The sequence below is a fragment of the Lepisma saccharinum genome, chromosome 4, assembly GCF_977018435.1.
Source record: "Lepisma saccharinum chromosome 4, izLepSacc3.1, whole genome shotgun sequence".
Lineage (NCBI taxonomy): Eukaryota > Metazoa > Arthropoda > Insecta > Zygentoma > Lepismatidae > Lepisma > Lepisma saccharinum.
Genome location: NC_139232.1, coordinates 7568646 through 7594432, shown reverse-complemented (window position 1 = coordinate 7594432; position 25787 = coordinate 7568646). Strand labels below are relative to the sequence as shown.

General features: G+C 37.0%; 2 protein-coding genes across 5 annotated transcripts in view; one reads left to right on the top strand and one right to left on the bottom strand.

The window, feature by feature from the left end:
* gprs (speckle type BTB/POZ protein) overlaps window positions 1–25787 on the bottom strand; it is a 352627-nt gene that overhangs the window by 82545 nt on the left and 244295 nt on the right. For all 4 annotated transcript variants that reach the window (XM_083120268.1, XM_083120267.1, XM_083120269.1 and 1 more), the window contains exons 2-3: window positions 7678–7888; window positions 1999–2134 (exon numbers count right to left, since the gene is read on the bottom strand). In XM_083120268.1, coding sequence (XP_082976394.1) covers window positions 1999–2134; window positions 7678–7874 — 333 coding nt within the window. In that variant the 5' untranslated portion in view covers window positions 7875–7888. The remainder of the gene's footprint in view (window positions 1–1998; window positions 2135–7677; window positions 7889–25787) is intronic.
* Window positions 1–25787, top strand: part of LOC145986365 (alpha-amylase-like) — a 307352-nt gene that overhangs the window by 50829 nt on the left and 230736 nt on the right. The gene's annotated exons all lie outside the window — the stretch shown is intronic.

Genomic DNA, 25787 nt, shown 5'->3' with positions numbered 1-25787 from the left:
ATCTTATAAATTTGAGCTGTATACAATATGTCCTACAATTATTATTGGACTTTTAAGGTTTTCATTTGATCCTTGTGATATTTAAATTTTCAGGCCAAGAGTAGAAACTTTTCGAGTTCCTACGAAAGCAGCACTGCAACTATTTTCCAAACGCGGATTTGCCACTGAGCGCACGTATAAACACACATGCAGACGCACACAAACATTGACCAGAACAATGACGTCACATAACGAATGCACAATTCTCAATCAAACAACACAGCTTCTCAAAGATGCAACAGACGCCACAGCCTTCAATTCTACATTTAACAACCAGAACAAGAATATACTCATAAAATATACTGCTTTGTTTCGTATTTAACCTTCATGGAAAAGTTGGAACTAGTCACCACTTTCACAAATTCAGTTACTCTGATCCATACTTCCTTTCTACTGCTTCTTTACATCAATGTAGATTTGCATATAGTTTTCTTCAATAAGTCAAAGTAAAAAGTTAAATAGCTAATTATAAATATATTCCTACACAATCTTATATATATCAACCTCTAAGTAATCTTTGTCAGTGTTTGCTTACAGTTCGTATATCATTATCTGTCTGAAGATAATGTAGACATGTTGAAATTAGATAAAAGTTAATACTTCACAAAATATCCTTCTGTTAAAGCGATATAATTTTCTTTTTCCATTTGTACAATGGTTGATTTTCTGCTGCTTTGGTTTAAGATGAAAACAAGTTGTTCCAAACACAACATATCTAAACTGGGAAACAGATTTATAAAGATATTCAACTTTAATGCGGAAAGATATTTTAATCTCGTATAGCGTCATATTATTCTATCTATTAACATGTGACCAAATATGTATTATTACCATTATTATTACTGTTACGTTAGAATAAAAGCAGTGGACACCTTAATAATTTACTAAAAAATACTTAGTGAGTGTTCTGTAAAGAGTTTACTTTCAGACAATAAAAAATTGACACTAATACATATCAGTGTTTGGAATGTTACGTTTAAAAGTTACTCGGTTACAGTAACTCGTTTTGAATCGTAACTAACGGCGTTACGTTTTAAAATGAGTTTGTCACAATTACTTAATTGGAAATTTAGTTTAGTTCCATTTTTTTCATTAAGAAAAGCATCTCAGTTAAGTAAATGATTTTGAAAAGAAACTACGTTATTGATGCTGATTTTGAAATTTAACTCTGTTACAGTTATTAATTTTGAAACTTAACTGAGTTACAGCTATTCACTTAGAACAATAACTCATTAAGTTACTCACGTTGAAAAGTAACTTAGTTATTTTTCCAGTTAGTTTCTAGTGTTGACTTATTTAGTCACAAATGTAACATGTTGAAACAGAGTTTTGGGACACTATTGGTAATGTAGGTTATTTCCATGTGCAGAGATGGCAAATGAGCAGGAAAAGAGGTGTCATATTCAATGGATATTCAGCGAACAACTTCCCCCATAATTCATTGCGCGAAATCACGCTCCGCCGCCATATTTAGGGAAAACAGATCACATCTTGCGTTGAAACATGCCGTATATGCATTGTGCTTATGTGCATTGTCAAAGTGATTCAGGGTATGATTATCATGATCATGTAAGGAATATGTACCTATAAAATTAGCAAATTTCTCGCTGTATAAAGGCTTCTCGTACGCTTTCCTTAACAGGCGTGAATCTGTTTGCCCTACTTCATGCTGTTTCTTCCCAAAGTGCACTGCGTGATGATGTCAAGTTGAATATCATCCATTCTCCCCATAATTCCGAAGTTCTTCGCAGAACTAACGATACAGAGTTCTTAAAGTAACTGCAAATTCAGTTACACTGGAAAAGAAAAGGACGTTCCCTTAGGTAGATTCGAAACACTGATACATATTCGTGCACCAAAGTAATAGCCTAATATTCTATCCCCACGACACAAATTCGTGACGTATAATTCCTCCGACAAGATGAACACACGGGAAAGATGGTAGACAGATTCACCTACCTGAGAAGCTGCATTTTGAAGATTTAGCAGCGGCTCGCTACTCCGTTTGAGGAACAGTCGGATCTTGTGTTCCCGCGTCTGTGGCTCTTTCTTCTTCTGTGGACTCAGATCCTGGTACAGTACTTTATAAAATACTCTGCGAATTAAACAGTCGAAGAAAACATAACAAGCAGAATAATGATTAAAAACTGTTTCAAACGGAAGACCGAACAGTAATATTGTCCATGTTACTATCATTTCCGAGAGATGCAAATTAGTAACAACAATAATAACATAGGAAGGACCTTGGAAGCACTACCTAACAAACAATAGTTGTTATTGTATATTTTAGAATATAAAATAATAAGTGTATACTATTTCTGCACTTATAAAAACATTAATAAATGATAACTCTTACACAACACTTGTGGAATTATCAAATATTCCTAAGATTATCTGATATTGTTATATTAGGCACAACAAGTTTGGAATGTTATTATGTTTGGCAATAGGTAATAGGCACAGTGGCATATGTCGATGAATAGACAAGAACGTCCACCAGACAGATATCATGTGTTGTTGAATTCCAAGGCCGTGTCTATCACCTATTTTCTAGTATAACAATATTCCAAACGTTTTAATGGGAGTGTATATACACATGTATATATTTTTTTATGTCATGAGGGAACTCTCAAAAATAGCATAGAATTGTCAAAAAACTTTAGGGAGAGGCTTTCACAGGGTTAAGCCCTAGGGAAGAGGCAACTCGGGCAACTGATTTTTACTGACATCTTGTATTGTTTTGACACACTTAAAATATCCATAACTATTGAAATCATGATCTAAACAAAGTAAATATGTAGTATTCGTTTAATTATAGAATGAAAGCATTAAGTAAAAATATTATTTCCTACATGGAACAATATAAATTCACTACAGCGTTAAAATTCAATGGAAATTAAAAAAATAAAAATATGATAGAGAATGTTGTTGGTGTTGGATATGATATTGCCACTTTGATGTGATATAATTTTTTGATATTGAACACCCGATTTAGTAAATTAAATATAATGAACGTGCAGTAGGGCATCTGAAATTAAAGGAAACAATAATTTGGAAACTTTTATTAACCTCACTTAATTCTTGGATTTAACCTTAAACATGTTGTGCTTATTGCTCTTAGGTAATAAGAAATATATAAATTAATTGTGTGATTGTGTAAGACACATGCACTTCAGACTGAGAAACCAAAATGTGATTTTTTCAGGCCTATAGAATACTTTGGTTGTAGGCTATGCATATATTGTATGCCCTAGACCCCGTACCCACCTAGGGCCAGTCTGCTTCGAGTCCGTTAATTCGAAGTAAGAGATTTTGTGTTCATGCCGAAGTTGTAGATTTGAACAAGATTTTTTGGAGGTTGATAGCCCGTTTGTATATTAATGCAAAATGTATATTTTTGTTGTTTTAAGGAAATGTGAAGAAAAATGACAAAAAGAAAAGAAGCTAGAGACTGATTTATGCTTTCATACAGAGGACGTTTGACAAGCATTAATGATGCTGAAATAATAGGACCTTACCTTCATTACAATTTTTACTAGTTTAAGTATATCCGAAACTATAAGATTTTTCCCAGGCTTTTGACCAAATGTAGATATATAGTTTTATTGAATCAGACTTTACTTTTCTAAATATACAACAAGGAGGGGAGAATGGAAGAAAAATCTAAATCTAAACATTACAATTAGCGTTGAACTTCCATTGTTCACAGGATTTGTTTGTTTATTATAGTTTCAATCTTAATTGTTTTGCAACTTCTCATATACTGCAACATTTTAAAATCATTCTTTGCCCTTGACTATGGCTCGTATAGAATACAGATATAATGAGTGGGGTTCAACTTACTGCCCAAAGATGGTAGAAATTCAAAAGTTATTATTTCTTATTAATAAATTATTTCAAATTATAACGAATAAAAGTTTCTCTCTAAGCATGGATGTAAATATCAGCTTCACATACATTCGTTCATATATTAACTTACAAATATTGTTTTAAATTTATCGTTATTAGAGGTAGGCCTTTTTTTTTAAAAAAAATCTTATTTAGTGTGCCTATGTGTGATATTAAAATAACTTGCAAAACCTTTCCAACCAGTGTAGTATTTTGAATAATTTTGAAATGCTGTTCATTTGATCATACATTTAATGCTAAATGTTTACTAAACCAATGCGAGGGGTTTGGACTCTTTAAATTATCCCTTATTTACGGCTATGCTCTTGACAAAGGCGTATGTATTTGTGCGTCGAACAAATAAAACAGTACACCTTTTAAATTACCGTTTGATGTTAATTTGAATATCTTTCCAACATCTTACCTTAGTACTTCTTAAATATTTTCGGCCCAGTTGGTCTTGAAATGTGACAAAATTAAAGAATGCTTTAAGATATTAAACAGATTTCACATCAACTTCAATTATTATACTGAAATATTAGTGGTATAGAATATCATTCGATTTTATGCCAAATAGGAAAGCCTTACATTATAAGTAAATATTTTTTAATAAATTCAAATAACCGACATACTTATCTGTACAAATGCCTTCAATTTGCATGCATCTAAAGTTGTCAAGTGTTTTATCATTCGGTTCTGTCACGAAAGAGCTCTTTGCTGGAACACAACAGGCTATTTGTAACAAAATATCTTAAAACACATTCAGCTAACGTTTTGCACCAACCACAAAAATCTATGAAATTTGAAACCGTCGCCATCACCTTGCACTTAGTGTAAGTGGTTCCGCATCCTGGATATATCGATTCAATCGTATGCCCCCCTTCCCCCAGGACAATGAACTCGAGGAATGAATCATTAACGTTATAACATATTTATACACCGTTAATACGCTCGTCAACAGCCTACGTATCACTTGGGCTCATTGGGAAGTGAATATGATTGGTTGATTCGGTTTATTTTACTTCGCTTTTCTGCCACCTTTGGCAGTCCGCAGTGTTCTGGGTGACGTAAGAAATGCGCGGCAGATACAAAATTAACGTACCAAACTTTCCGTGCAGTTCAGGATGCTGGAGGAGCCATGAGAGTGCTTGATTGTCTGTTGGTGAAGGGTTTACAGGTTAAATTAATTTCATTTTTTTTAAACCCATAGACAATGGCACTACACTCTGCTTCATAAATCGATTGCCTACGTTCCAAAGAAGTTCTTTTTCGTGATGCAAAGGCAATGGGTTGCAATGATCCATCCTGTTCATAACGCTCATTATAGTATCAGACTCTACGTTACAACATGCAATGGTAGCAGAACGTGAATGAGGATGGATGATGATATGATGAAATTGATGAAGGGACACTCGCACAGAACACCCATCCCGGGATTCGAACCCGGGACCCTGGCGTCGTAGTATGCTGTACTAACCACTCCGCCGAGAGGTCGGCAGGAATAGAATACGAATATTTAATGAAGAACTGATACAGTTTGCATTTCCTAAATATTATCTTACATCGCTAGTCTGTCCCTTTTATAATAATCACGACGATGAGGATGAATGATGATTAGATGAAATGAATAGAGAAAAGCCTCGGAATTAAACTGACAATCTTTGAGCGAGCTCAACCAGCGAGATGGAAATTGTACTTAAGTAAAATGACATTTCACGCAGGAAACTGAATGCATCAAATGTATTGATGCACTGAAGTGTGTGTCTTGGTACTTGGTCAAGAATCAGGTTTACAGTTTGATGTATTTTTTTAATCATTTGTAAAGGTAACGACAAGGTGCATCAAATGTTGAAAGCGAGAATTAGCCTTTAATCACTATGTCGAGCTTTACTTTAATGCATCAATTGATACATTTTTGATGCACTTCCTGCGTTCTTTTCTATGAAGCACTAGCATTTAAATATTTTGTATAAGTTATAAATACTTTATGCATATTTTGATTCACTAATGCATTTACTTTTGTTAAACCTTTTATTGGTCAATTGCGACTGTTCTTTGTTGTCACATTCTATTGAAGGGGGTTATGTAGGTCAGAACCCCCTATTGGGGCATCATGTTATGTAGCAAACTACTTTTTTTTAAAAAAAAATATAGTGGACAATTTCTTATCCTTGTATAATTTTCAGATATAAGACCATCAATTCATCCCGCACAAAAGCTGTTGCTTGAGAATAAGAACCTCATCATTTTTTTTTCTCTTAGAGATGTTCTGGCAGACTAATATTTTTTCCATTTGGTTGATTCATCCCCAATAAAAAAAATCCTGGGTGCGTCTATGACTAGCAGAATTCTATTACAAATAAGATTATGTTGAGTTTTGATGGCTTCCTCAATTTTGTGTTTCTTGTGGATACACTAACAAAACAACCAGAAACGTAAGGCAAGTCTAAACATTCGGCTCAGTAAGAAGAGTGGACTGCTGCTCTCCGGAGTAGGGTGGTGAGTAGAACCTAATACGGACCCTAGGCATGTCTTATCATTAGAGCCCGGATTTTGATATAATACCAAAGTATAAAATATGTACATAAATATGTAACAATATGATAAAATATGTACCTAAATATGTATTATCAAAAGGATATGTAGCTAAATATGTACTATTATAGAATATGTAATATTAATAATAGTCTAGTATCCAAGCAATTTCAAGAATTCTACTAGATATTTATTTGATTTGAACATATTCAACGTAATTTTAAAGACATAAGTTGTTTAAATTAAACTTTGTATCAAATTTATAAACTCAAAAAAGCACAGCAACTTGCACATATTTATGAAACCAATTTTGTCAACTATTCATTACTTTTCACATTGCAAATTATTGTAGAATGTTAAAATATGTACGAGAGCTCTTCGTAACTTTCGAAACAAATTGTAAAAAAAAGCGTGTGCAGAAAGAACAATCGAATGAAAATACATAGCTACTTTTGTACTTTTTTGAACAAGGGATATTGTGCAACTCTCTACGTACAGCCCGGTGGAGGCACATAGTGGTTCGGATCCCACTTTAAACTGTACGTTCAGTCCCGATTAGCCTTACTGTGCATAACGTGGACTTAAACCACCAAATCAATCAATCTCTACGTACAGGAAAGTAGCTTTCTTGTCCACCTATGCCTAGTTTCTAGGTGCTTTGCCTAAACCTAAAAGGAAAACGAAAATATGTAACCAGAAAGGGGGGGGGGGAGAAACTCCAGCATTTTCGATAAATAACAGTTCGTTTTTTGTTATTTTTCAGCCTGTCTTTCGACTTGGCAGTCAATTTTAGGAGACCGTATGCACTATGCATCTCATTGATTAGAAAATATGACATCACATGAGATACAAATTTTCTTCATCATGTTCCAGAGATAGAAAATATAGGAAAAAAGATCATGATAGGAAAAAATTGCCGAAATATGTTGTTTTATGTAAAGTAAATTAGCAAAATATGTAATATTCTGGAAAATATGTAAAAATATGTAACATAAAACTTATGCAAAATGATGTCGGTTACACAATTTGTTAACATTTTCGTTTTCAAGGCATGTATGTAGAAAGGAATAGAATATGTAATTACATACAAATTCTAGTTCTACTCATCATCCATCATTTACATACAGTGTCGTGATTAACTCAAGAGGCACAAAAACGACGTAAAATAATCAAAGCAAAAAAAAATCAAAAGAAGAAACGAAAAAACAACTTTACCTGCTTCGTGCAGCCAACACAGCCTTGACGGCGCAGACGGGTTCCCTCGTCTCCCCCACCAGAAAAGTAACGTCACAGAGTTCGGGCATGCTGGCAAGGAACTTCATGTCCTCGGCCAATCCTGATTTGTTTTCGAAGGTGCTGAAGTCCGGCTCATCACACAGAGCTTCGGCCATGGTGAAGGCCTGGTCTGGCATCGAGGCGCCGACCTCTGGAAGAAAAAGAAAATAGACTTTGATCAAACAAACGTAATGAAAACTTTTGGGTGCGTCGGTACTGGGGTTATTTGCACCCGTCACATTATACGGGGTCAAGCCTCTTACAATAACCAAAGTCAACACATACCTCCTGGGACAGAAATCGACCCGTGCCTCCGGGGACTAAAATCGACACGTGCCTCTGGGGACTAAAATCCATACGCGCCTCCGGGGACTAAAATCGACACGTGCCTCCGGGGACTAAAATCGACACGTGCCTCCGTGGACTAAAATCGACACGTGCCTCCGTGGACTTAAATCGACACGCGCCTCCGGGGACTAAAATCCATACGCGCCTCCGGGGACTAAAATCCATACGCGCCTCCGGGGGCTAAAATCCATACGCGCCTCCGGGGGCTAAAATCCATACGTGTCTTCGGGGACTAAAATCCAGACGCGCCTCCGTGGACTAAAATCCAGACGCGCCTCCGTGGACTAAAATCCAGACGCGCCTCCGTGGACTAAAATCGACACGCGCCTCCGTGGACTAAAATCGACACGCGCCTCCGTGGACTTAAATCGACACGTGCCTCCGTGGACTTAAATCGACACGTGCCTCCGTGGACTTAAATCGACACGTGCCTCCGTGGACTTAAATCGACACGTGCCTCCGAGGACTTAAATCGACACGTGCCTCCGTGGACTTAAATCGGCACGTGCCTCCGTGGACTTAAATCGGCACGTGCCTCCGTGGACTTAAATCGACACGTGCCTCCGTGGACTTAAATCGACACGTGCCTCCGTGGACTTAAATCGACACGTGCCTCCGTGGACTTAAATCGACACGTGCCTCAGTAGTGCTAATTGGTTGTATCAAAGTAGTACTTGGTACGAGCCCTTTTTTATCCTCCTTTTTTTATCAATTGAATATCAGTTTTTGACATATTTTGACAATTTTTTGTCGATGTTTTAGCGTTTAGCGATGTTTTAGTAAAATTTCCCTTTTATCCCACCTCGTACTTGGTACGAGCCCTTCTTTTCCCTCTTTTTTTATCAATTGAATATCAGTTTTTGACATATTTTGACAATTTTTTGTCGATGTTTTAGCGTTTAGCGATGTTTTAGTGAAATTTCCCTTTTTTCCCACTCATACTTGGTACGAATGCGACGATCTTAGGTGATATAACTTAACCTATCTTACGATTTTTTTTACGATCTTCAGTGATATAACTTATCCTATTATTTTTTTTTATTTGCGCACCGAACTAACTTATATTGGACTCCGTTTGTTTCAGTATTTTAAAGTTTTTTTTCACATATTTTATATAATCTTGTTGATTTTTTTTAGTATGTGTAGAATTTTTTAAAACTGTTCCGTCACCCTCTCGTTCTTCACGTCGTACGCGAAGGACTTCTCGGCGACCAGGATGACGTTGCACACGGTATCCTCGGGCAGCGCGTCGTGGAACTCGCAGACGATCTTGATGTTGGTTCGATCGTTGACCACCACCTGCTTCCTCTTCGTCGTGTTGATGACGAACATCGGCCTGTGGGTTTTGAATTCGCTGGGCGTGTAGTACATGTCGACGTTTCCCTCGGTCACGGGCTTGTAAGTGGTGTAAGCTTCGTAAAGTTTTAGATAATCATCTTTGGTCATGTCGAGGTTGTAATTCTCGCGCGGGAACACTTCGTTGCGTCCATTCTTGAGATAAACATTCTTGATCTTGGAGTCGTCGAATTTGCTGGAATCTTTTTCCTGATCGTTATCGCGTCCGGTCTGAAAGAGTACAATCACGAAATCTGGCATGTCGAACTGTATGTTGTTGAACTGAGTCGTCACGTCGAATTCCAGATGACTTTCGGACGCTATCTTCTGCACGCACTGGTAACCGGGAAAGTGAATCGGCACCTGCGGACTTTTCAAGATCTCATTTTGGATTTCCGAACATAGGTTCTATTCACATTTTACTCACGTATAGGCGTACGTGATGAATCCGCAAACAGATTTTTCCTAAGTCTTACCGTTTCCAAGATAATCCCACTTCCGGTCGCCATTTTGGATTTCCGAACATAGGTTCTATTCACATTTTACTCACGTATAGGCGTACGTGATGAATCCGCAAACAGATTTTTCCTAAGTCTTACCGTTTCCATGAAAATCCCACTTCCTGTCGCCATTTTGGATTTCGGAACATAGGTTCTATTCACATTTTACTCACGTATAGGCGTACGTGATGAATCCGCAAACAGATTTTTCCTAAGTCTTACCGTTTCCAAGATAATCCCACTTCCGGTCGCCATTTTGGATTTCCGAGCATAGGTTCTATTCATACTTTTTCTCACGTATAGGTGTACGTGATGAATCCGCAAACAGATTTTTCCCAAGTCTTACAGTTTCCAAAATAACCCCACTTCCGGTCGCCATTTTCGATTTCCGAGCATAGGTTCTATTCATACTTTTTCTCACGTATAGGCGTACGTGATGAATCCGCAAACAGATTTTTCGTAAGTCTTACCGTTTCCAAGATAACCCCACTTCCGGTCGCCATTTTCGATTTCCGAGCATAGGTTCTATTCATACTTTTTCTCACGTATAGGTGTACATGACGAATCCGCAAACAGATTTTTTGCTAAGTCATGAATTGGAGGGTTCTATGACAACCTATATTAATTCTCGTAAGGGAACAGAAAAACACAAAAAAACAACAACAAAAAAACAATACTGTGGTCACTACAACAAATAGTCTTCTTCAACCCCTATCCAACAAACCAAAAAATCATCATCCTAACTAGAACCATGTAACTATCTACCATCTGTTATACATGTTTTGTGAACTAAGTGGTGCTTTGTTTGTGTGTACAATGCTTTTTGCACTTGGTTATCAGCACCTAACATGTTATTAATTGTTTTTTAAAATTAATTACGACTGAAAACTAATGATTAATATTATCTAAAGTTACTAATTAATAGTATACAAGTAATTGATATAATTTTTTTGTTCTTGTTGCTAGTGTTGGATAATTATAGTTGTTGCAAAATATTAGCTCTCGCGTATGACAGTTTCTGAGTTTTGTTGGGTATATATAGACGAATCGAAATTTTACTTGCTATGTTAAATTGTATGTTAGGGTACATGGTAGGAAAAATCATTGTATATTAGAGCGCTCTTTTAATGATTTGCCTATAACTGCATACAGGCAGCCGTAAATTTAGCATAAAATATCCTGATCCTGTTTCTTCTAGCATGTGCGACGTTTGTTGTGGTGGGCTCATTGGGGGAAATGTGATTCTCCCATGATGTCATCTGACTTACTAGCATATGCGATACGAAGAACAGGTGTGTATGTGGCTTACTAGGATTAGGCTCATGGTAATGAGGTCCTAGTAGCTGAAACGTTGTCGGGGTATTTTGCAAAAATTTTCCTTAAACAGTTAACAAATATAATATATATTTTTTTAAATTCAGACATTAGATGGATTTTACAAATATATTTAAAAAAATAGGTTAGGTAATTGTGGCTTCTACAGCTCGCCAAGCAGGGTGCTCTTGCATAAGCTCTTATCAGTCTGTAAGTTGTAATATATCAGCAACAAGCAACCTGCGCTAGAGGTAGATGCTCTTGACATTGTGTGTTCATGAAAAATAAAAGCTTGAGTAAATTTAGCTAGTTTTCGAGTATTTTTTTTGTGTTTTCTGATTAGATAAAAAAATACGTAATGTGATGACTCATATCTTCTGATTGCGCGACAAGTTATTACGTAATATTGTGATGACTCATATCTAATGCCCTTCGTTGTATTAACTATAAGGGAGAAAACTATTACACAACATGTTGCAAGAAGTTATGACGTAATGTGATGAGTCATATCTAACGTGGCGTCTTCTGATTGGTTAATTATTACTGGTGTTTTCAATACGGTCCGCGCTTTTATTATATAAGACGGCATACACTGCAGATCAGTCAGTCTCGTGAGAGCAGCCGAAGAGTACGGACGTCCTGTCGCAGCGCTCCTCGTTTTTGTAAAAAAAATAGGTATTTAACTTTCTTTGAAGCTACATACCATCTATTATTTCAAGTTCAAAGGTGTTTCACGTGGTTTTTCATAGTAATTTCGACCAGATTGAATTTTGACGTGATCGTGCGTTTTCTATTTCGCCCCGTAAAATTCTATATACATAACATAGCTGAAAATTCTATCGTAATTACAACTATTGTCCTTTAACATATTTTTAAGCTATATTCTATCAATTATCTTAAGTTTGAAAGTATTTTAAGTACTTTTCCTAGTAAATAGAATCTCATTGAATTTTGGGTTGATTGTGAGTTTTTGCATTCCATCCCTCTATAAGAAACATACCTTAAAAAATTTCCATCGTTATATTTATTTTAACTTTCTTTTTTGGTTTGTGTGATCTGAGAAAGCATAATGGAATCCACCAGTTTGATCGAATGGGTTACTTGCGAAAAATTAATATCTAAAACTAATATTAGCAAGCACAGGGCAAGATGTAGCGAAACGACCAAATCCAGGATTTTTCAATTAAGTCAGAACCAGACCGTGACATCCTTAGTTTCTTGGATGAAACGAAAACATCTGTACTAAATATTTTAAAATATAAACTTGAAAACAACTCTATAAAAGTATACGTTTTTCTGTTTTCTGAATACGAGAAAGTTGATGGCACAACGAGTATTTTTTATCATCGTACAAAAAACCAGACTCTTTATTTTGCTGACGTCGAAAATTTAGACAACTTCTATTATAAAGTTACCAATGAGTTGGTTAAGAAACATGACGATTTCGAGGCTAAAGGGTCGGGATGGTCTCTGTGTGGAAGTCCTCACACGTTAACTGTTTACGTGAACCGATTCTCGCCTCTTCGCGCATCCAGCTACGTTCCTCTTCCACCGAACATTCAACACAAGAGGGCTGTGTTAAATATACAGAACAGCGATAACAAGTGTTTTCTTTGGTGTGTGTTGGCGGAACTTCACCCGATTCATTGGTCAAATAATCCAGAACAGGTTTATCATTACAAGCAGCATGAACCTGAACTGGAAAATGCAATGTCTGGCATCGAATACCCGGTGACCATTTCTGATATATCAAAATTCAAAACACGAGCACGAGATGCAGAAGGAAAACGCTTAATCATCAACGTGTATTCCTATACGTTGGATAAACATGTCGTGCATCCCGTCAGGATAAGCGATGTCGACGATGATGATGCTCGTGTGATTAATCTTCTTCTAATTTCAAACGACAGTGTTCACCATTACTGTCTCATTCGTTCATTATCACGCTTGGTCAGAAGTCAATCAACCAAGCATGCAAACAACATCGAAGTTTGCCCGAGATGCCTAACCACGTTCGACGATCGAAAACAATCCAATTATCGAAATTACACCGGACGTCAGATTGCTATCGAGAAACTTGCCGAACATAAAATTTATTGCGGTGACAACAGACCGACTTGCATGTTGATGCCGAAATCAAAAGAGATCGAAGAATTTAGGATGCATAAGGCATTGTTGGAGCATCCCGCAATCATCATTGCTGATTTTGAGTCTTTTCTCAAACCGTTGTCGTACTGCGAACCAGACCCCGAACTTTCTTCCACAACACCGTATCAGTTGCACGAAGCCTCGAGTTTGGATACGTTGTCGTGCGACAGGATAGGATAGATGAACCATATGTTTACCGAGGACCAGACGTAATCAAACATTTTTTTGAAAAGATGGTTGAAGAGGTTGAGACCATTGGCAGCCTCTTACGCGAATCGAAACCAATGCTTCCATTATCCAGCGATGAACTTCAATCTCACAATAACATTGAAACGTACGTGTCCGGTGTGCGATCAACGTTTCACCGACGAGAACCGGAAAGTATTTCACCATAATCACTTCACCGGAAACTACATCGGTGGAATCTGTAACACGTGTAATCTAAAGATCCAAAAACCTACGTTTGTCCGCATATAACTTCATAATGCCAGCGGTTACGACTTCCATCTCTTAATACGGAATCTTGGATATGATAGACAAAAAATAAATATTCTAGCAGAGAATGAAAAAAGGTACATCAGTGTCAGCAAACGAGTATTGATTCCGGGAACAAACGAAACTGTGGAGATGAGATTTTTAGATTCTTACAGATTTTTATCTGCGAGCTTGGACGCTCTTGCAAGCAAACTTTCGCCTGAACAATTTAGAATAACGAGAGCTAATTTTCCCACCGTAGACATAGAAATGATTAGACGTAAAGGTATTTATCCATATAAATACGTTAGTGATAATTCTAAATTTAACGACGACACTCTTCCACCTCAAAAAGAATTTTACAGTCGACTCAGAGAGAAAGGAATCACGGACGATGAATACGAACACGCGCAACGGATGTGGGACAAATTAGGATGTAGGACACTCGGCGATTATCACGATGCCTACTTAAAACTGGACGTGACAATACTCGCGGATGTTTTTCAAGCATTCAGGAAAACGTCGGCGAATATTTACAAATTAGATCCTGCATATTTTTACGGTCTCTCGGGTTTAGCGTGGTCTGCCATGTTATTACAGACAAAAATAAAACTCGAATTGATACCGGACGTGGACATGTTATATTTTATCGAGAGGGGGATACGAGGTGGAATGGTGCAATGCGTACAGAGACATGCAAAAGCAAATAACGTTCACATGACAGAAGAATACGATAATAATGAACAATCGAAATACATATTTTATGTGGATGCAAATAATTTATACGGACATGCTATGATACATAAACTTCCTTACGGCGGGTTCGAATGTGTGGATACCACTTCCATTAACATTAATAATTTCAACGACTGTGAATTTGGCTTGTTTATAGAGGTGGACCTCGATTTCCCCGACCATCTACACGATTACTTCAAAGATCTACCTCCTGCACCCGAACTAAAATGTTCGCCTGATTCAAATCAACGTAAGCTTCTGTTAACATTGGATAGGAAAGAGAGATACGTTCTCCATTACAAAAATCTTCAATTCTTAATTGAGAAGGGAGTTCAAGTAATAAATGTGAGAAGAATAATGAAATTCAAACATTCCGAGTGGTTAAAACCTTACATTGAAAAAAATACGTATCATAGAACACGCGCCACGTCAGATTTAGATAAAGATTTTTTTAAACTCATGAATAATGCTGTTTACGGAAAAACAATGGAGAATGTCAGGAAGCATGTGGACGTGAGATTAGTTCCCGATTCAAATAAATGTAGAAAATTGATAGCATCGCCGACATTCAAATCACGAAATATATATGATGAAAACCTGGCCCTGTTTGTGATGGATAAAAAAATAATCAAGTTCAACAAACCAATCTACGTGGGGTCGACGGTTTTGGATTTATCTAAACTGCATATGTTTGAATTTCATTATAATGTCATGAAACCCTTCTATAATGAAAATATAACACTTTTGTACACGGACACGGACAGTTTTATTTATTCCGTACAGACATCTGACCTCTACAACAATTTGAAACAACCGAAAATCATTTATCATTTCGACACATCTTCCTTCCCTCAACCAAACAGATTTGATCTCCCTTCTCGCAATAAAAAAGTGCTTGGTAAAATGAAGGATGAATGCAACGGAGAAATTATTCTGGAGTTCGCCGGCTTACGTTCCAAAATGTATGTGGTGAAAACAGAAACCAGCATCACCAAAAAAGCCAAAGGTGTTGGTAAAATACCGTGAAAAACAAGCTTGTGTTCGAGGATTACATCAATTGTCTCTACTCACAGTCGAGGATTCTACGTTTGGAGACAAGGATACAAAGCGTAGACCACGTGCTTACCACAAACAAAGTTAAGAAAATTGCGCTGGATCCGCATGACGATAAAAGATGTATTTTGTCTTGTGGAATCCACACGTTGCCTTGGGGACACTATCGTTTAGAAATTAGTAAAAATTGTAGGCAATGCAAATGAAAAAAAAATAAACTTAAATAACTATAACTAAAATAATAAAAAAAAAACTAACTGTCTCACATACACAATAAATAAATAGCAAGGACAATGAATCTTTTTGGTTTCCGAAAACAGATCATCATGGAAACTGTACACCGCACGACAGATCTACCTTCCATGTTATCTAAACTCAACGGCCTGTTGATCATTCACCTCAACAGCATTTGGAGAAAATTGGACGAGGACGTGGGTAAAAACTTTTACGTCTTCAACAACAATTTACATTTTTACGAAATTCCGATCGGCGGGAAACTTCGGATCACCGTGAATCCGGAAAATGAAGGGCGAAAAATCAAAATTTCTAGCGGCAAGAATATTTTTCGAATGAAGCACGACAAGGTACTTTCTAACATGGCGTACGATGTGTCTGCAGGAGATTGTCTTTACGTGGAACTCCTCGGAGATTACGACAAACTCATTCCTCTCTTCGTAGAATTACGAATCGTCTATCCTATTATAAATAACCGTTAACAAAATGCCTAACGACATTTTCGGCCACACCAAGCGTGTAGACCACGCAGAAGAGATTCTCATGCTGGATGCTCGAGTTAAAAAGTTGAGGAGCGATTTGATCGCTTTGCAGGAGACCTTAAACAAAAGTTTAGAGTCGGAGATCGCTACGCTTCAAACGCAATGTCTCGATCCTATTCTGAAAATCGATTCCGAACTGAAAACGTTCATAAAAAATTATGTTGACGTACCTTCTTACGACAACGTTCAAAATATACAGTTGAGCGTGGATTCGCTTCAAAATGATTTGGCCAAATTACAGCAATTTCAATCGAAAGATTTGGAAAAATTGAAACTCGAAATCGAAGAACGAACTTCCGCAATCGAAAAGAATTTCTCTGAACTTCAAACCGTCGTGAATGATAACGACGTAGAACGCTTGCCTGTCGTGGTTTCCAAATTACAAGAATAATTCACCAGCACGTTGGAAGAAATTAAATCCAAGTTACAGACTTTGGAAGATACCATGACGAACCTACCATCGTCAGACGAAATGCAGGTCATCAGTAAAAGCGTTGCGAACATAAAAATTCAATTGGAGGCTGATCAAGATTTCGAACACATTCAAACCACCATTGCTACGCTTCAGGCGTCTTTGGAGTTGATCAACGAAGAAATTAAAAATATTCACGTTCAAGCAAGCGCGTTGACGAGCATTCAAGACACGTTAAGCACGGTTCAGCAGAAGATCGAATATTTAGAAAATTTGAACGTCGAATCGAACCTTGCTCATTTTCATCACGTACTCGACAACATACAGGGTGACTTGGAATCGTTACGGACGAGCGTGCCTTCGAAGGAAGATTTGGAAAAATTGAAAACGGCGGTGACGGCATTATCCGATTCGAGCGACATCAAAAGTTCATTGAGCGATCTCGAAAGTACCGTGGCCAATCTACCCACCTCCAAAGAATTACACGCTTTGAAAAGGAACATATCTCGAATGCTGAAACGACTAGAAACGGAAACGGCAAACGTGGAACAGATTCGAGATGAAATTACTTCGCTGGTGTCGACCTTGCCCACTTCGCAGAGCGTCACGGATCTTCACACGCAGTTTACAGAGATGCGAAGCATCGTGAACGATCTTACCGAGAAAAGTTCGAAATTGAATCAAGTTGAGAACCTTCAGAACATTGTCGTCAACATCAGAGATCAAGTCGGAGTGCTGGAATCCACGCAGGAATCGACGCTGACCTCTTTCGGTGCCAAGTTGCAAGAACGGAACGAAAACTACAAGCAGTTGAACGTGGAAGTGAAAATCAAACAGTCATTTTCTGCCGTAACGGATACCATAGTCGAGCATTTGTTGCCCATTGAAAATAAACTTGGACACGTTCACAGTAATCTGCTCAGCGTCGACACTAAAATCGCCAAATTGTTCACCTTGCAAGCCATCGAAATCAACAGCGTACCCAATCAACAGAGAATCTCCACGTTCGTCGAAGGTAACAAACTGTACATGTTACATCCTTATCATCCGTACTACAAGTTTCTCCTCGATGGCACGATTCAGATAAACGAATTTTCGTACTGGTCTCACGGCAGAAAAGCTAGCGTTCCCACCATGACCTTGATATCGAATCGTGGTGTCCAGAAAGCAGGAAACATTCCTCTGGCACGTTGGAACGAAACGCGCAACATATATGAAATACACGAAGACGAAGATCTTACAGTTTTCGACGTGAGTGCCGGTGATAAGCTGATCATTCAAAACACGAGCGAGGTGCCACCCTCTTTGAATCCCATCACGCTCGTGCTTCTCTTCAAACGTAATCTCTAAAAAAAATGTCTAGGCAAGCCATCGTCGAAGAATTACGTAAACCTGCACGCCGCAACTACGAACGTTTAGCGGTGGTAACCAAGGGAATCGACGACCTCTGGCAAAGTGACCTCGTGGAGATGAGTAGCGGCAAGTTAAAAAACGTACAAGTAGTTGTATTGATACTATTATAAACTCAGAAAAGGAAGAGCTCCCCTCAAGCAGGTTTGGCTATACTTAAAACTAGCTCAACATGAGCATATGAGCTTTTTGCTCTAGTGTGGAACTCTGCCTAATCCAAGATTTTTGTAAAAATGCCCTCGGGAATTTTTTGTGAAAGGAAGAGCCTCCTCAGATTGATTTCCCCATACTTACAAAAGTTGCATCAGCCAGATTTTTGTCCATAAACTTGTCAAAAATTGATATTTTTTTGGCTATGCCTGAAATTAAGCCAAAAACCCATACCCACACACACATATTTACTTCCAGTTTAAGTTCAATTGGGCACCAGCCTCAACTTTTATATCCAATATTAAAACAATGCAATATGCAGAGATCCTCTAGAATTGCTCCGTGACTCTCTTATTTTTTATATTATATGTTTGCATGTTTCACCTCTGTGTCAGTGTGTACAATTCCCGAGACGGTAGTATTGATTTTTGCTTTGCATGTTTCTCTTCTGCGCCGGTCCTTACAGAAATTCCTGAGTATGGAAGCTTTGCCTGCAAACAAAAAAAATTGCATCAGCCAGTATTGTGAGAGTGACTGAGGAGAATAGATGTGTTGATACAGTGCTTCTCATACTTACAGGCCTGTTTGGTTTAAATATTCATATTGAACAATATAAAATCTGATATTTGTTGTAATCTACTCATATTTAGAGTCAAGCTTATATTTGTCCCAGCCTGTTATACAAAAATCAATACATAACAAGGTTATTACTATTCTAGATATGCATGTTCGTGCAGGTATTTGCGGAAGGTCAGTGTGAATGAATATTTATTCTCTTTTTCCACTTGTGAGCTATTGGCTTTACAACCTGTCATAAGATAAGCATAGAGATTAGATTTAAAACCCAGGAAATTTTATATAAATACCAAAGCCAAAAATATTAACACACATACACACACACAAATCATACTGCTGAACCCAACTGATATTTTTTATTCAGTATAAAGTTTTGAATTGAAACCCAGGAAATTGTATATAATAAACAACAGCAAAAATGCCAAATCAAAAATATTGCAATCAGTGCAATAAAAATATATTTAGCTCTAATTGGGCCAGACACCAAAAGATTTGTAACCCAGACAAATACAGAACTCCCACAAAAATTTGCCCCAAATGCAATAGAAAATACAGCATGCAATACTTCACATATACACATAAAGATACTTGCTCTGCACAGTCATCAATATTGCCCCCACAACCATCCACATCTGGTCTGAAAAGAAAGCATGAAGCACCTCTTAATGCCAGAGCAGCAAAGCAGCCACGCTATGAACCTACCCATAGCAGTTTTAATACCCAACTTAGGGATTACCGGTTTGTATCAGAGCCAAGATGCGGTATTGAGAATTTTTTGAACAATATAAATCCTGATGTGCAGGCAATTCTTAATGCACAAAATAGCTCTTATAAGCTCTCCCTCAAATTGTTTGCACAATATAAGAAACCAAACGGCACAAAATTTACACAGCCCCACATAACAGAAACTGTACCGGTATATTCAAATGCAAATTCAGATACAATAATAAGCAGGTTGATAGATCAATTGAATATTAAACACTCTGAATTTGCGGCAAAAGAGTCTGGATGGAGCCTATGCGGCTCTCCACACAAGTTATATGTTAATATTTCTGAATTCAGCCCATTACAAGGATCTACATATCTGCCATTACCTGACAATATTAAAAACAAAACAGCCGTGGTTAATATTGAAAATACCGACCAGAAATGTTTTTTGTGGTGTATATTAGCTGCTTTGTATCCAGTTTCAAGGAATCCTCAGAGAATAAATTATTACAAACAACATGAAGATGATTTTGATGATGCAATGGAGGGTTTGGAATATCCAATGTCTGTTCAGAATATTGATAAATTTGAAAGAAAGGCCAGGAATATCAATAATAAACAATTATCTATTAATGTTTTTATTTGTTCCACTGGCAATTGCTTGATAGCACCTCTCAGAATCAGTACATTTGATGATGATTCTGCTGTTCCGATTGATTTGCTCTTAATTGAAGAGGATGGCAAATATCATTACACTCTGATACATCATCTTGAAGCTTTAGTGAGAACACAACTAGACAAATCCAATACAATATTCAAGTTGTGCAGAAGATGTTTAACTGTATTTGATGGTCAAAAAATGGTGAATGGGGTTCGGGAAAAAAATGCAGAAATTGCTAAAAACAAGTTAATTGAGCATCTGAAATACTGTGGCAACTATAAACCTGTTCATATGGTGATGCCTAATCCAAGTGAAAAAGCAAAATTCAAAAAGTTTGAAGCCTTGTTGGAACACCCAGTATATATTGTCTGTGATTTTGAATCAAACCTCAAACCTCTTGCATTCTGCAATCCAGATCCTGAAGAATCTTCAATTACACCATACCAGCTACATGAACCTTCCAGCTTTTGTTATGTGATTGTACAGGATGGTGTTGTTAGTAAAGAATATTCATACATGGGACCAGATGCCATCAAAATATTTGCACATAGAATAGAAAATGAGTGCCATGACATAGCATCTAACATCTTATTAAAATCAAAACCCATGTTGCCTTTAACAGAGAAACAGATTGAAGATTTTAACAATGCAGAAAAATGCCCGGTATGTGGTTCTGAATTTTCAGATACAAATATCAAGGTGAAACACCATTCTCATACAGATGGTGAATTCAAAAAGGCCCTGTGTAATAGCTGTAATATTAAGATCAAGAGACCAAAATTTGTCCCCATATTTTGCCATGGAGCATCCAATTATGATTTCCATCATCTGATCAGATATGAGGGGTTTGACAAGCAGAATTTAAATATTTTAGCTGAAAATGATGAGAAATATATATCTATTAGCAAAATAATTAAAGTTAATGGTGTTCCTATTCACATAAGATTTCTTGATTCTTACAGAATTTTATCTGCTAGCCTGGCCACACTGGCCACTCAATTATCTGATGATCAATTCAAAATCACATGTGCTTTGTTTCCAAATCAGGACCTGAAATTAATTAGGCGGAAGGGTGTATATCCATATGATTATGTTACAGATTTTTCTAAATTTGATGAGTGTTCTTTGCCACCACAACATGAGTTTTACAGCAAAATCAGAGGATCTGGAATCACTGATGATGATTATCACCATGCCCAATTGATGTGGAACAATTTAAAATGCCAGACATTTAGTGATTATCACATGGCATATTTGAAACTTGATGTGACCCTCTTAGCTGATATAATGCAGGCATTCAGAAAATCTTCTATGCAAAATTATAGACTGGATCCAATATATTTTTTCAGTGCCCCGGGCCTAGCATGGGCTGCAATGTTTTTCAACACCAAAAAGCAATTGGATCTGATCCAAGATCAAGATAAGTATCTGTTTATGGAGGAAGATATAAGAGGAGGCATGGTGCAATGTTCTCAGAGATATGTCAGAGCAAATAACAAATATATGCCTGATCATAATCCAGAATTGCCATCAAATTATATACTGTATGTAGATGCCAACAGCCTCTATGGTCACGCTATGATGGATAAATTGCCATATGCAGGGCTTGAATGGGTTGAAGATTTTAATATTGAAGATCTTAAGGATTTTGATGACAGTGACTATGGCCTATTCTTAGAGGTTGATCTGACAATTCCTGATGATTTACACAAGAAATTTTCTGATCTGCCCCCAATTCCCGAGGTTCAGTGCTCACCTGGCTCTAAACAGAAGAAGCTCATGATGACTCTGGAGCCAAAACAGGGTTATGTCATATATTACAAAAACCTCAAGTTCCTGATGAAACATGGTGTCCAAGTGACCAAAATTGGAAAAGTTTTGAGGTTCAGGCACTCAAGATGGTTGAAATCATATATTGATACAAACACGGAGCTTCGAACATCTGCAAAGAGCCAATTTGATAAATCTTTGTTTAAATTGATGGTCAATTCTGTATATGGCAAAACAATTGAAAATGTCAGAAAACATACCGATGTTAAAATAATTACTGACCCCAGTCTGAGCAAGAAATTGGTTGCAAAACCTAATTTCAACTACAGAAGAATTTATGATGAAAATATGGCACTTTTCAACATGAAAAAAACAAAGATTAAGTTTGATAAACCTATTTATGTAGGGGCTGCAATATTGGAATTGGCCAAATCACATATGTTAGAATTGTATTATGATGTGTTGAAACCTTTTTATAAGGATCGTGTAAAATTGATGTACATGGACACGGATAGTTTTATTCTTGATATTAAAACAGAAGATGTTTATCAAGATATGTCCCAGCCTAAATTGTTTAAATATTTTGACACCAGTGAATTGCCAGGCCATTTGAATATTCAACCCCACAACAAAAAGGTGCCTGGCAAGTTAAAAGATGAGACACTTGGTGATGTTATTGTGGAATTTGCTGGGTTAAGTGCCAAGATGTACAGTTTTATAACATGTAGTGCTGTTGTCAAAAAAGCCAAGGGTATTGGCAAAGTAGCTGTGGAAAAAGAGCTTGAATTTGAAGATTATAAAAATTGCCTCAAATCCCAGAGTTTAATCAGAACATCAGAATCCAGAATTCAGAGTGTGGATCACTTATTGACTTCAAATGTTGTAAGAAAAGTGGCTCTGGACCCACATGATGATAAGAGATGCATTTTATCATGTGGCATACATACTTTACCATGGGGTCATTGTGATTTGAAAAATGGCAATCAATGCCCAATTCCAGAGCATGATTTGAAATAAATAAACATGCCTATGAACTTATTTGGGTTTAAAAAACAAGGTATTATGGACCTGCCAACACCACAAGCCTCTCCTGATATACAGTCTATGCTGTCTAAACTGAGTGGCTTGTTAATTATTCATCTGAACAGCATACTTACAGATATTGATGATAAAACAGGCAAAATATTGTACATATTTAACAATAATTTAAATCATTACCAATTACATGTAGGTGGGCAATTACAATTTATTACAACTCCTGAGGGTGATGTTAAAATTTCAGTAGGGAGAAATATTTACAGAATTAAGCACTCAAACATGATTTCTGGCACTGTTTATACTGTTTCTGCTGGTGACTGCTTATATATTGAAGTCCCTGGATCTTATGACAAGCTTATACCCTTTTTTATAGAATTAAGAATCAGATATTCAATAATAAATAACCACTAAACAAAATGCCTAATTATATTTTTGGCCATACAAGACATGAAGATCACAGTGATGAGATTCTGATGCTTGATGTCAGAGTCAAGAAATTAAGAAGTGATTTACAAGCTTTACAAACAACACTCAATTCCAGTCTTCAATTAGAAATTACAAATTTACAATCACAATGCATGGACCCTCTTCTTAAAATTGATTCTGAACTCAAATTGCTGCTTCAGAAATATGCTGATTTGGCCACATTGGATAATTTTCAAAGTTTAGAAGAGGCTGTAGCAGCTCTTCAAGCCAAATTTAAGACCCAGGCTAACAACTCTGAGCAATTGAAACAACAATTGGAAGAGCAACTAAATAATGTCCAGGCACAGCTCCAAACAATTGTCAAAAGCATAAAATCACAAGAAGATTTTGATCTAGTGATTTCTACTCTAAAAGAACAGATTCAATCATTACAGATACCTAATCTGGACCCCTTGAACAATGCCATAGCCGAGGTTAAAGAAAAAATTGAGACACTTGAAAATTTTATGAACAATTTGCCATCTTCTGATGCTTTGAGTGCAATAACTCGGAGTGTTGCCAACATCAAGCTGCAACTTGAAACATATGAAGATTTTTGAAAAATTCAAAGTTCCATAACCCATCTTGAAGGTACAATAGCAGCAGTACAAAGTGATTTGGCAAATGTACTAGAATCCCGATTGCCCGGGATTGTAGATACCCTTGTCAGTGTCCAGCACCAAATCACAAAGCTTGAAAACCTCAATACTGAATCTGAACTATCTCATTTTCATCACTTGATCGATGATATCCAAACAAAGCTTGAAATTTTACAACAATCCACACCCTCTCAGGCAGATATAGCCCTGCTCCAAAATGCTATGCAAAATGTGGCCGATGCTTCTGAATTAAACAATGTGAAATTGGCACTTGAATTTTTGCAAAATACAGTCTCAAATCTTCCTACATCACAGGAACTTAAAAATATTAAGAGAGCAGTGAATCGCATATTAAAATCAGAAGATATCAAGAATATCCAAGCAGAGATCAAACATCTCACTCAGACAGTGGCCACTCTACCAACCAATCAACATATTAATGAACTGCATGCCCTGTTTGAGGATATCAGAAGACAGGTCCATGATCTTACAACCCAAAATTCAAAATTGGCAATTGTTGAAAATTTGCAACAAATTGTAGCTAATATCAAGCAACAGCTAGGGACCATGGAATCCAATCAAGCAAATGCTCTGTCTGTTTTTGCCACCCAGCTACAAGAAATTGTGCAACAATACAAAAAACTTGTTGTGGACATAAAAATCAAGCCGGGCCATGATGATGTTGTTAGGACCATCAATGAGCACCTTGAATCTGTAACAAGCAGATTGCTCACAGCAGAAAAGGAAATAACAGGCATAATCGAGAATCCAAAACATACAGTAATTCTTGAATTGTACAGCATCCCCAACAAAGAATATGATTCTCCATTTACACCAGGTGGCAAAATATATATGCTGTCCCCTGCACAATTTTATTACCAATTTTTTGTTGGGGGCACATTGAGACCAATCAAGATCAAATATTGGCTTCAACCACAGGCACACCACTACCCTACCTTATCAATAACAAATGCTGATAACAAAGTGAAAATCACCAGTGTAGAATTGGAGGATTTTACAGATCCCAATACATTAGAAACAGCCTATACTGAAGATGATGGCACTTTGGAATTTAAAATACATATAGGGGACAAATTATATTTAGAAAATCCTGCAGTATCAGCTGCTGAACACCCTATAGTTGCAATATTCTTGTTTACATATTATGTCTAGACAAATTATTGTTGATGAATTACACAGACAAGCCAGACATAATTTTAAGAGACTCCCAGTAGTCACAAAGGGCATAGATGATTTATGGCAAAGCGACTTGATTGAAATAGCAAGTGGGCAGTTGAAAAACTTAGACAAAATCAACAAGAGCTACAAGTATCTACTCACTGTAATAGACACATTTTCAAAATTTGCCTGGGCTGTGCCACTCAAATCCAAGACTGGAAAATGTGTTACAGAAGCCATCAGAACAATCATCAATCAGAGTGGAAGATCCCCGCGCTATTTGCAAACAGATAATGGCAAAGAATTTTATAATTCAGTGTTTCAACAATTTATTAAAAGCGAGGCAATAAAACATTACTCGAGTTACAGTGATCTCAAGGCCTCAATTGTAGAGAGATT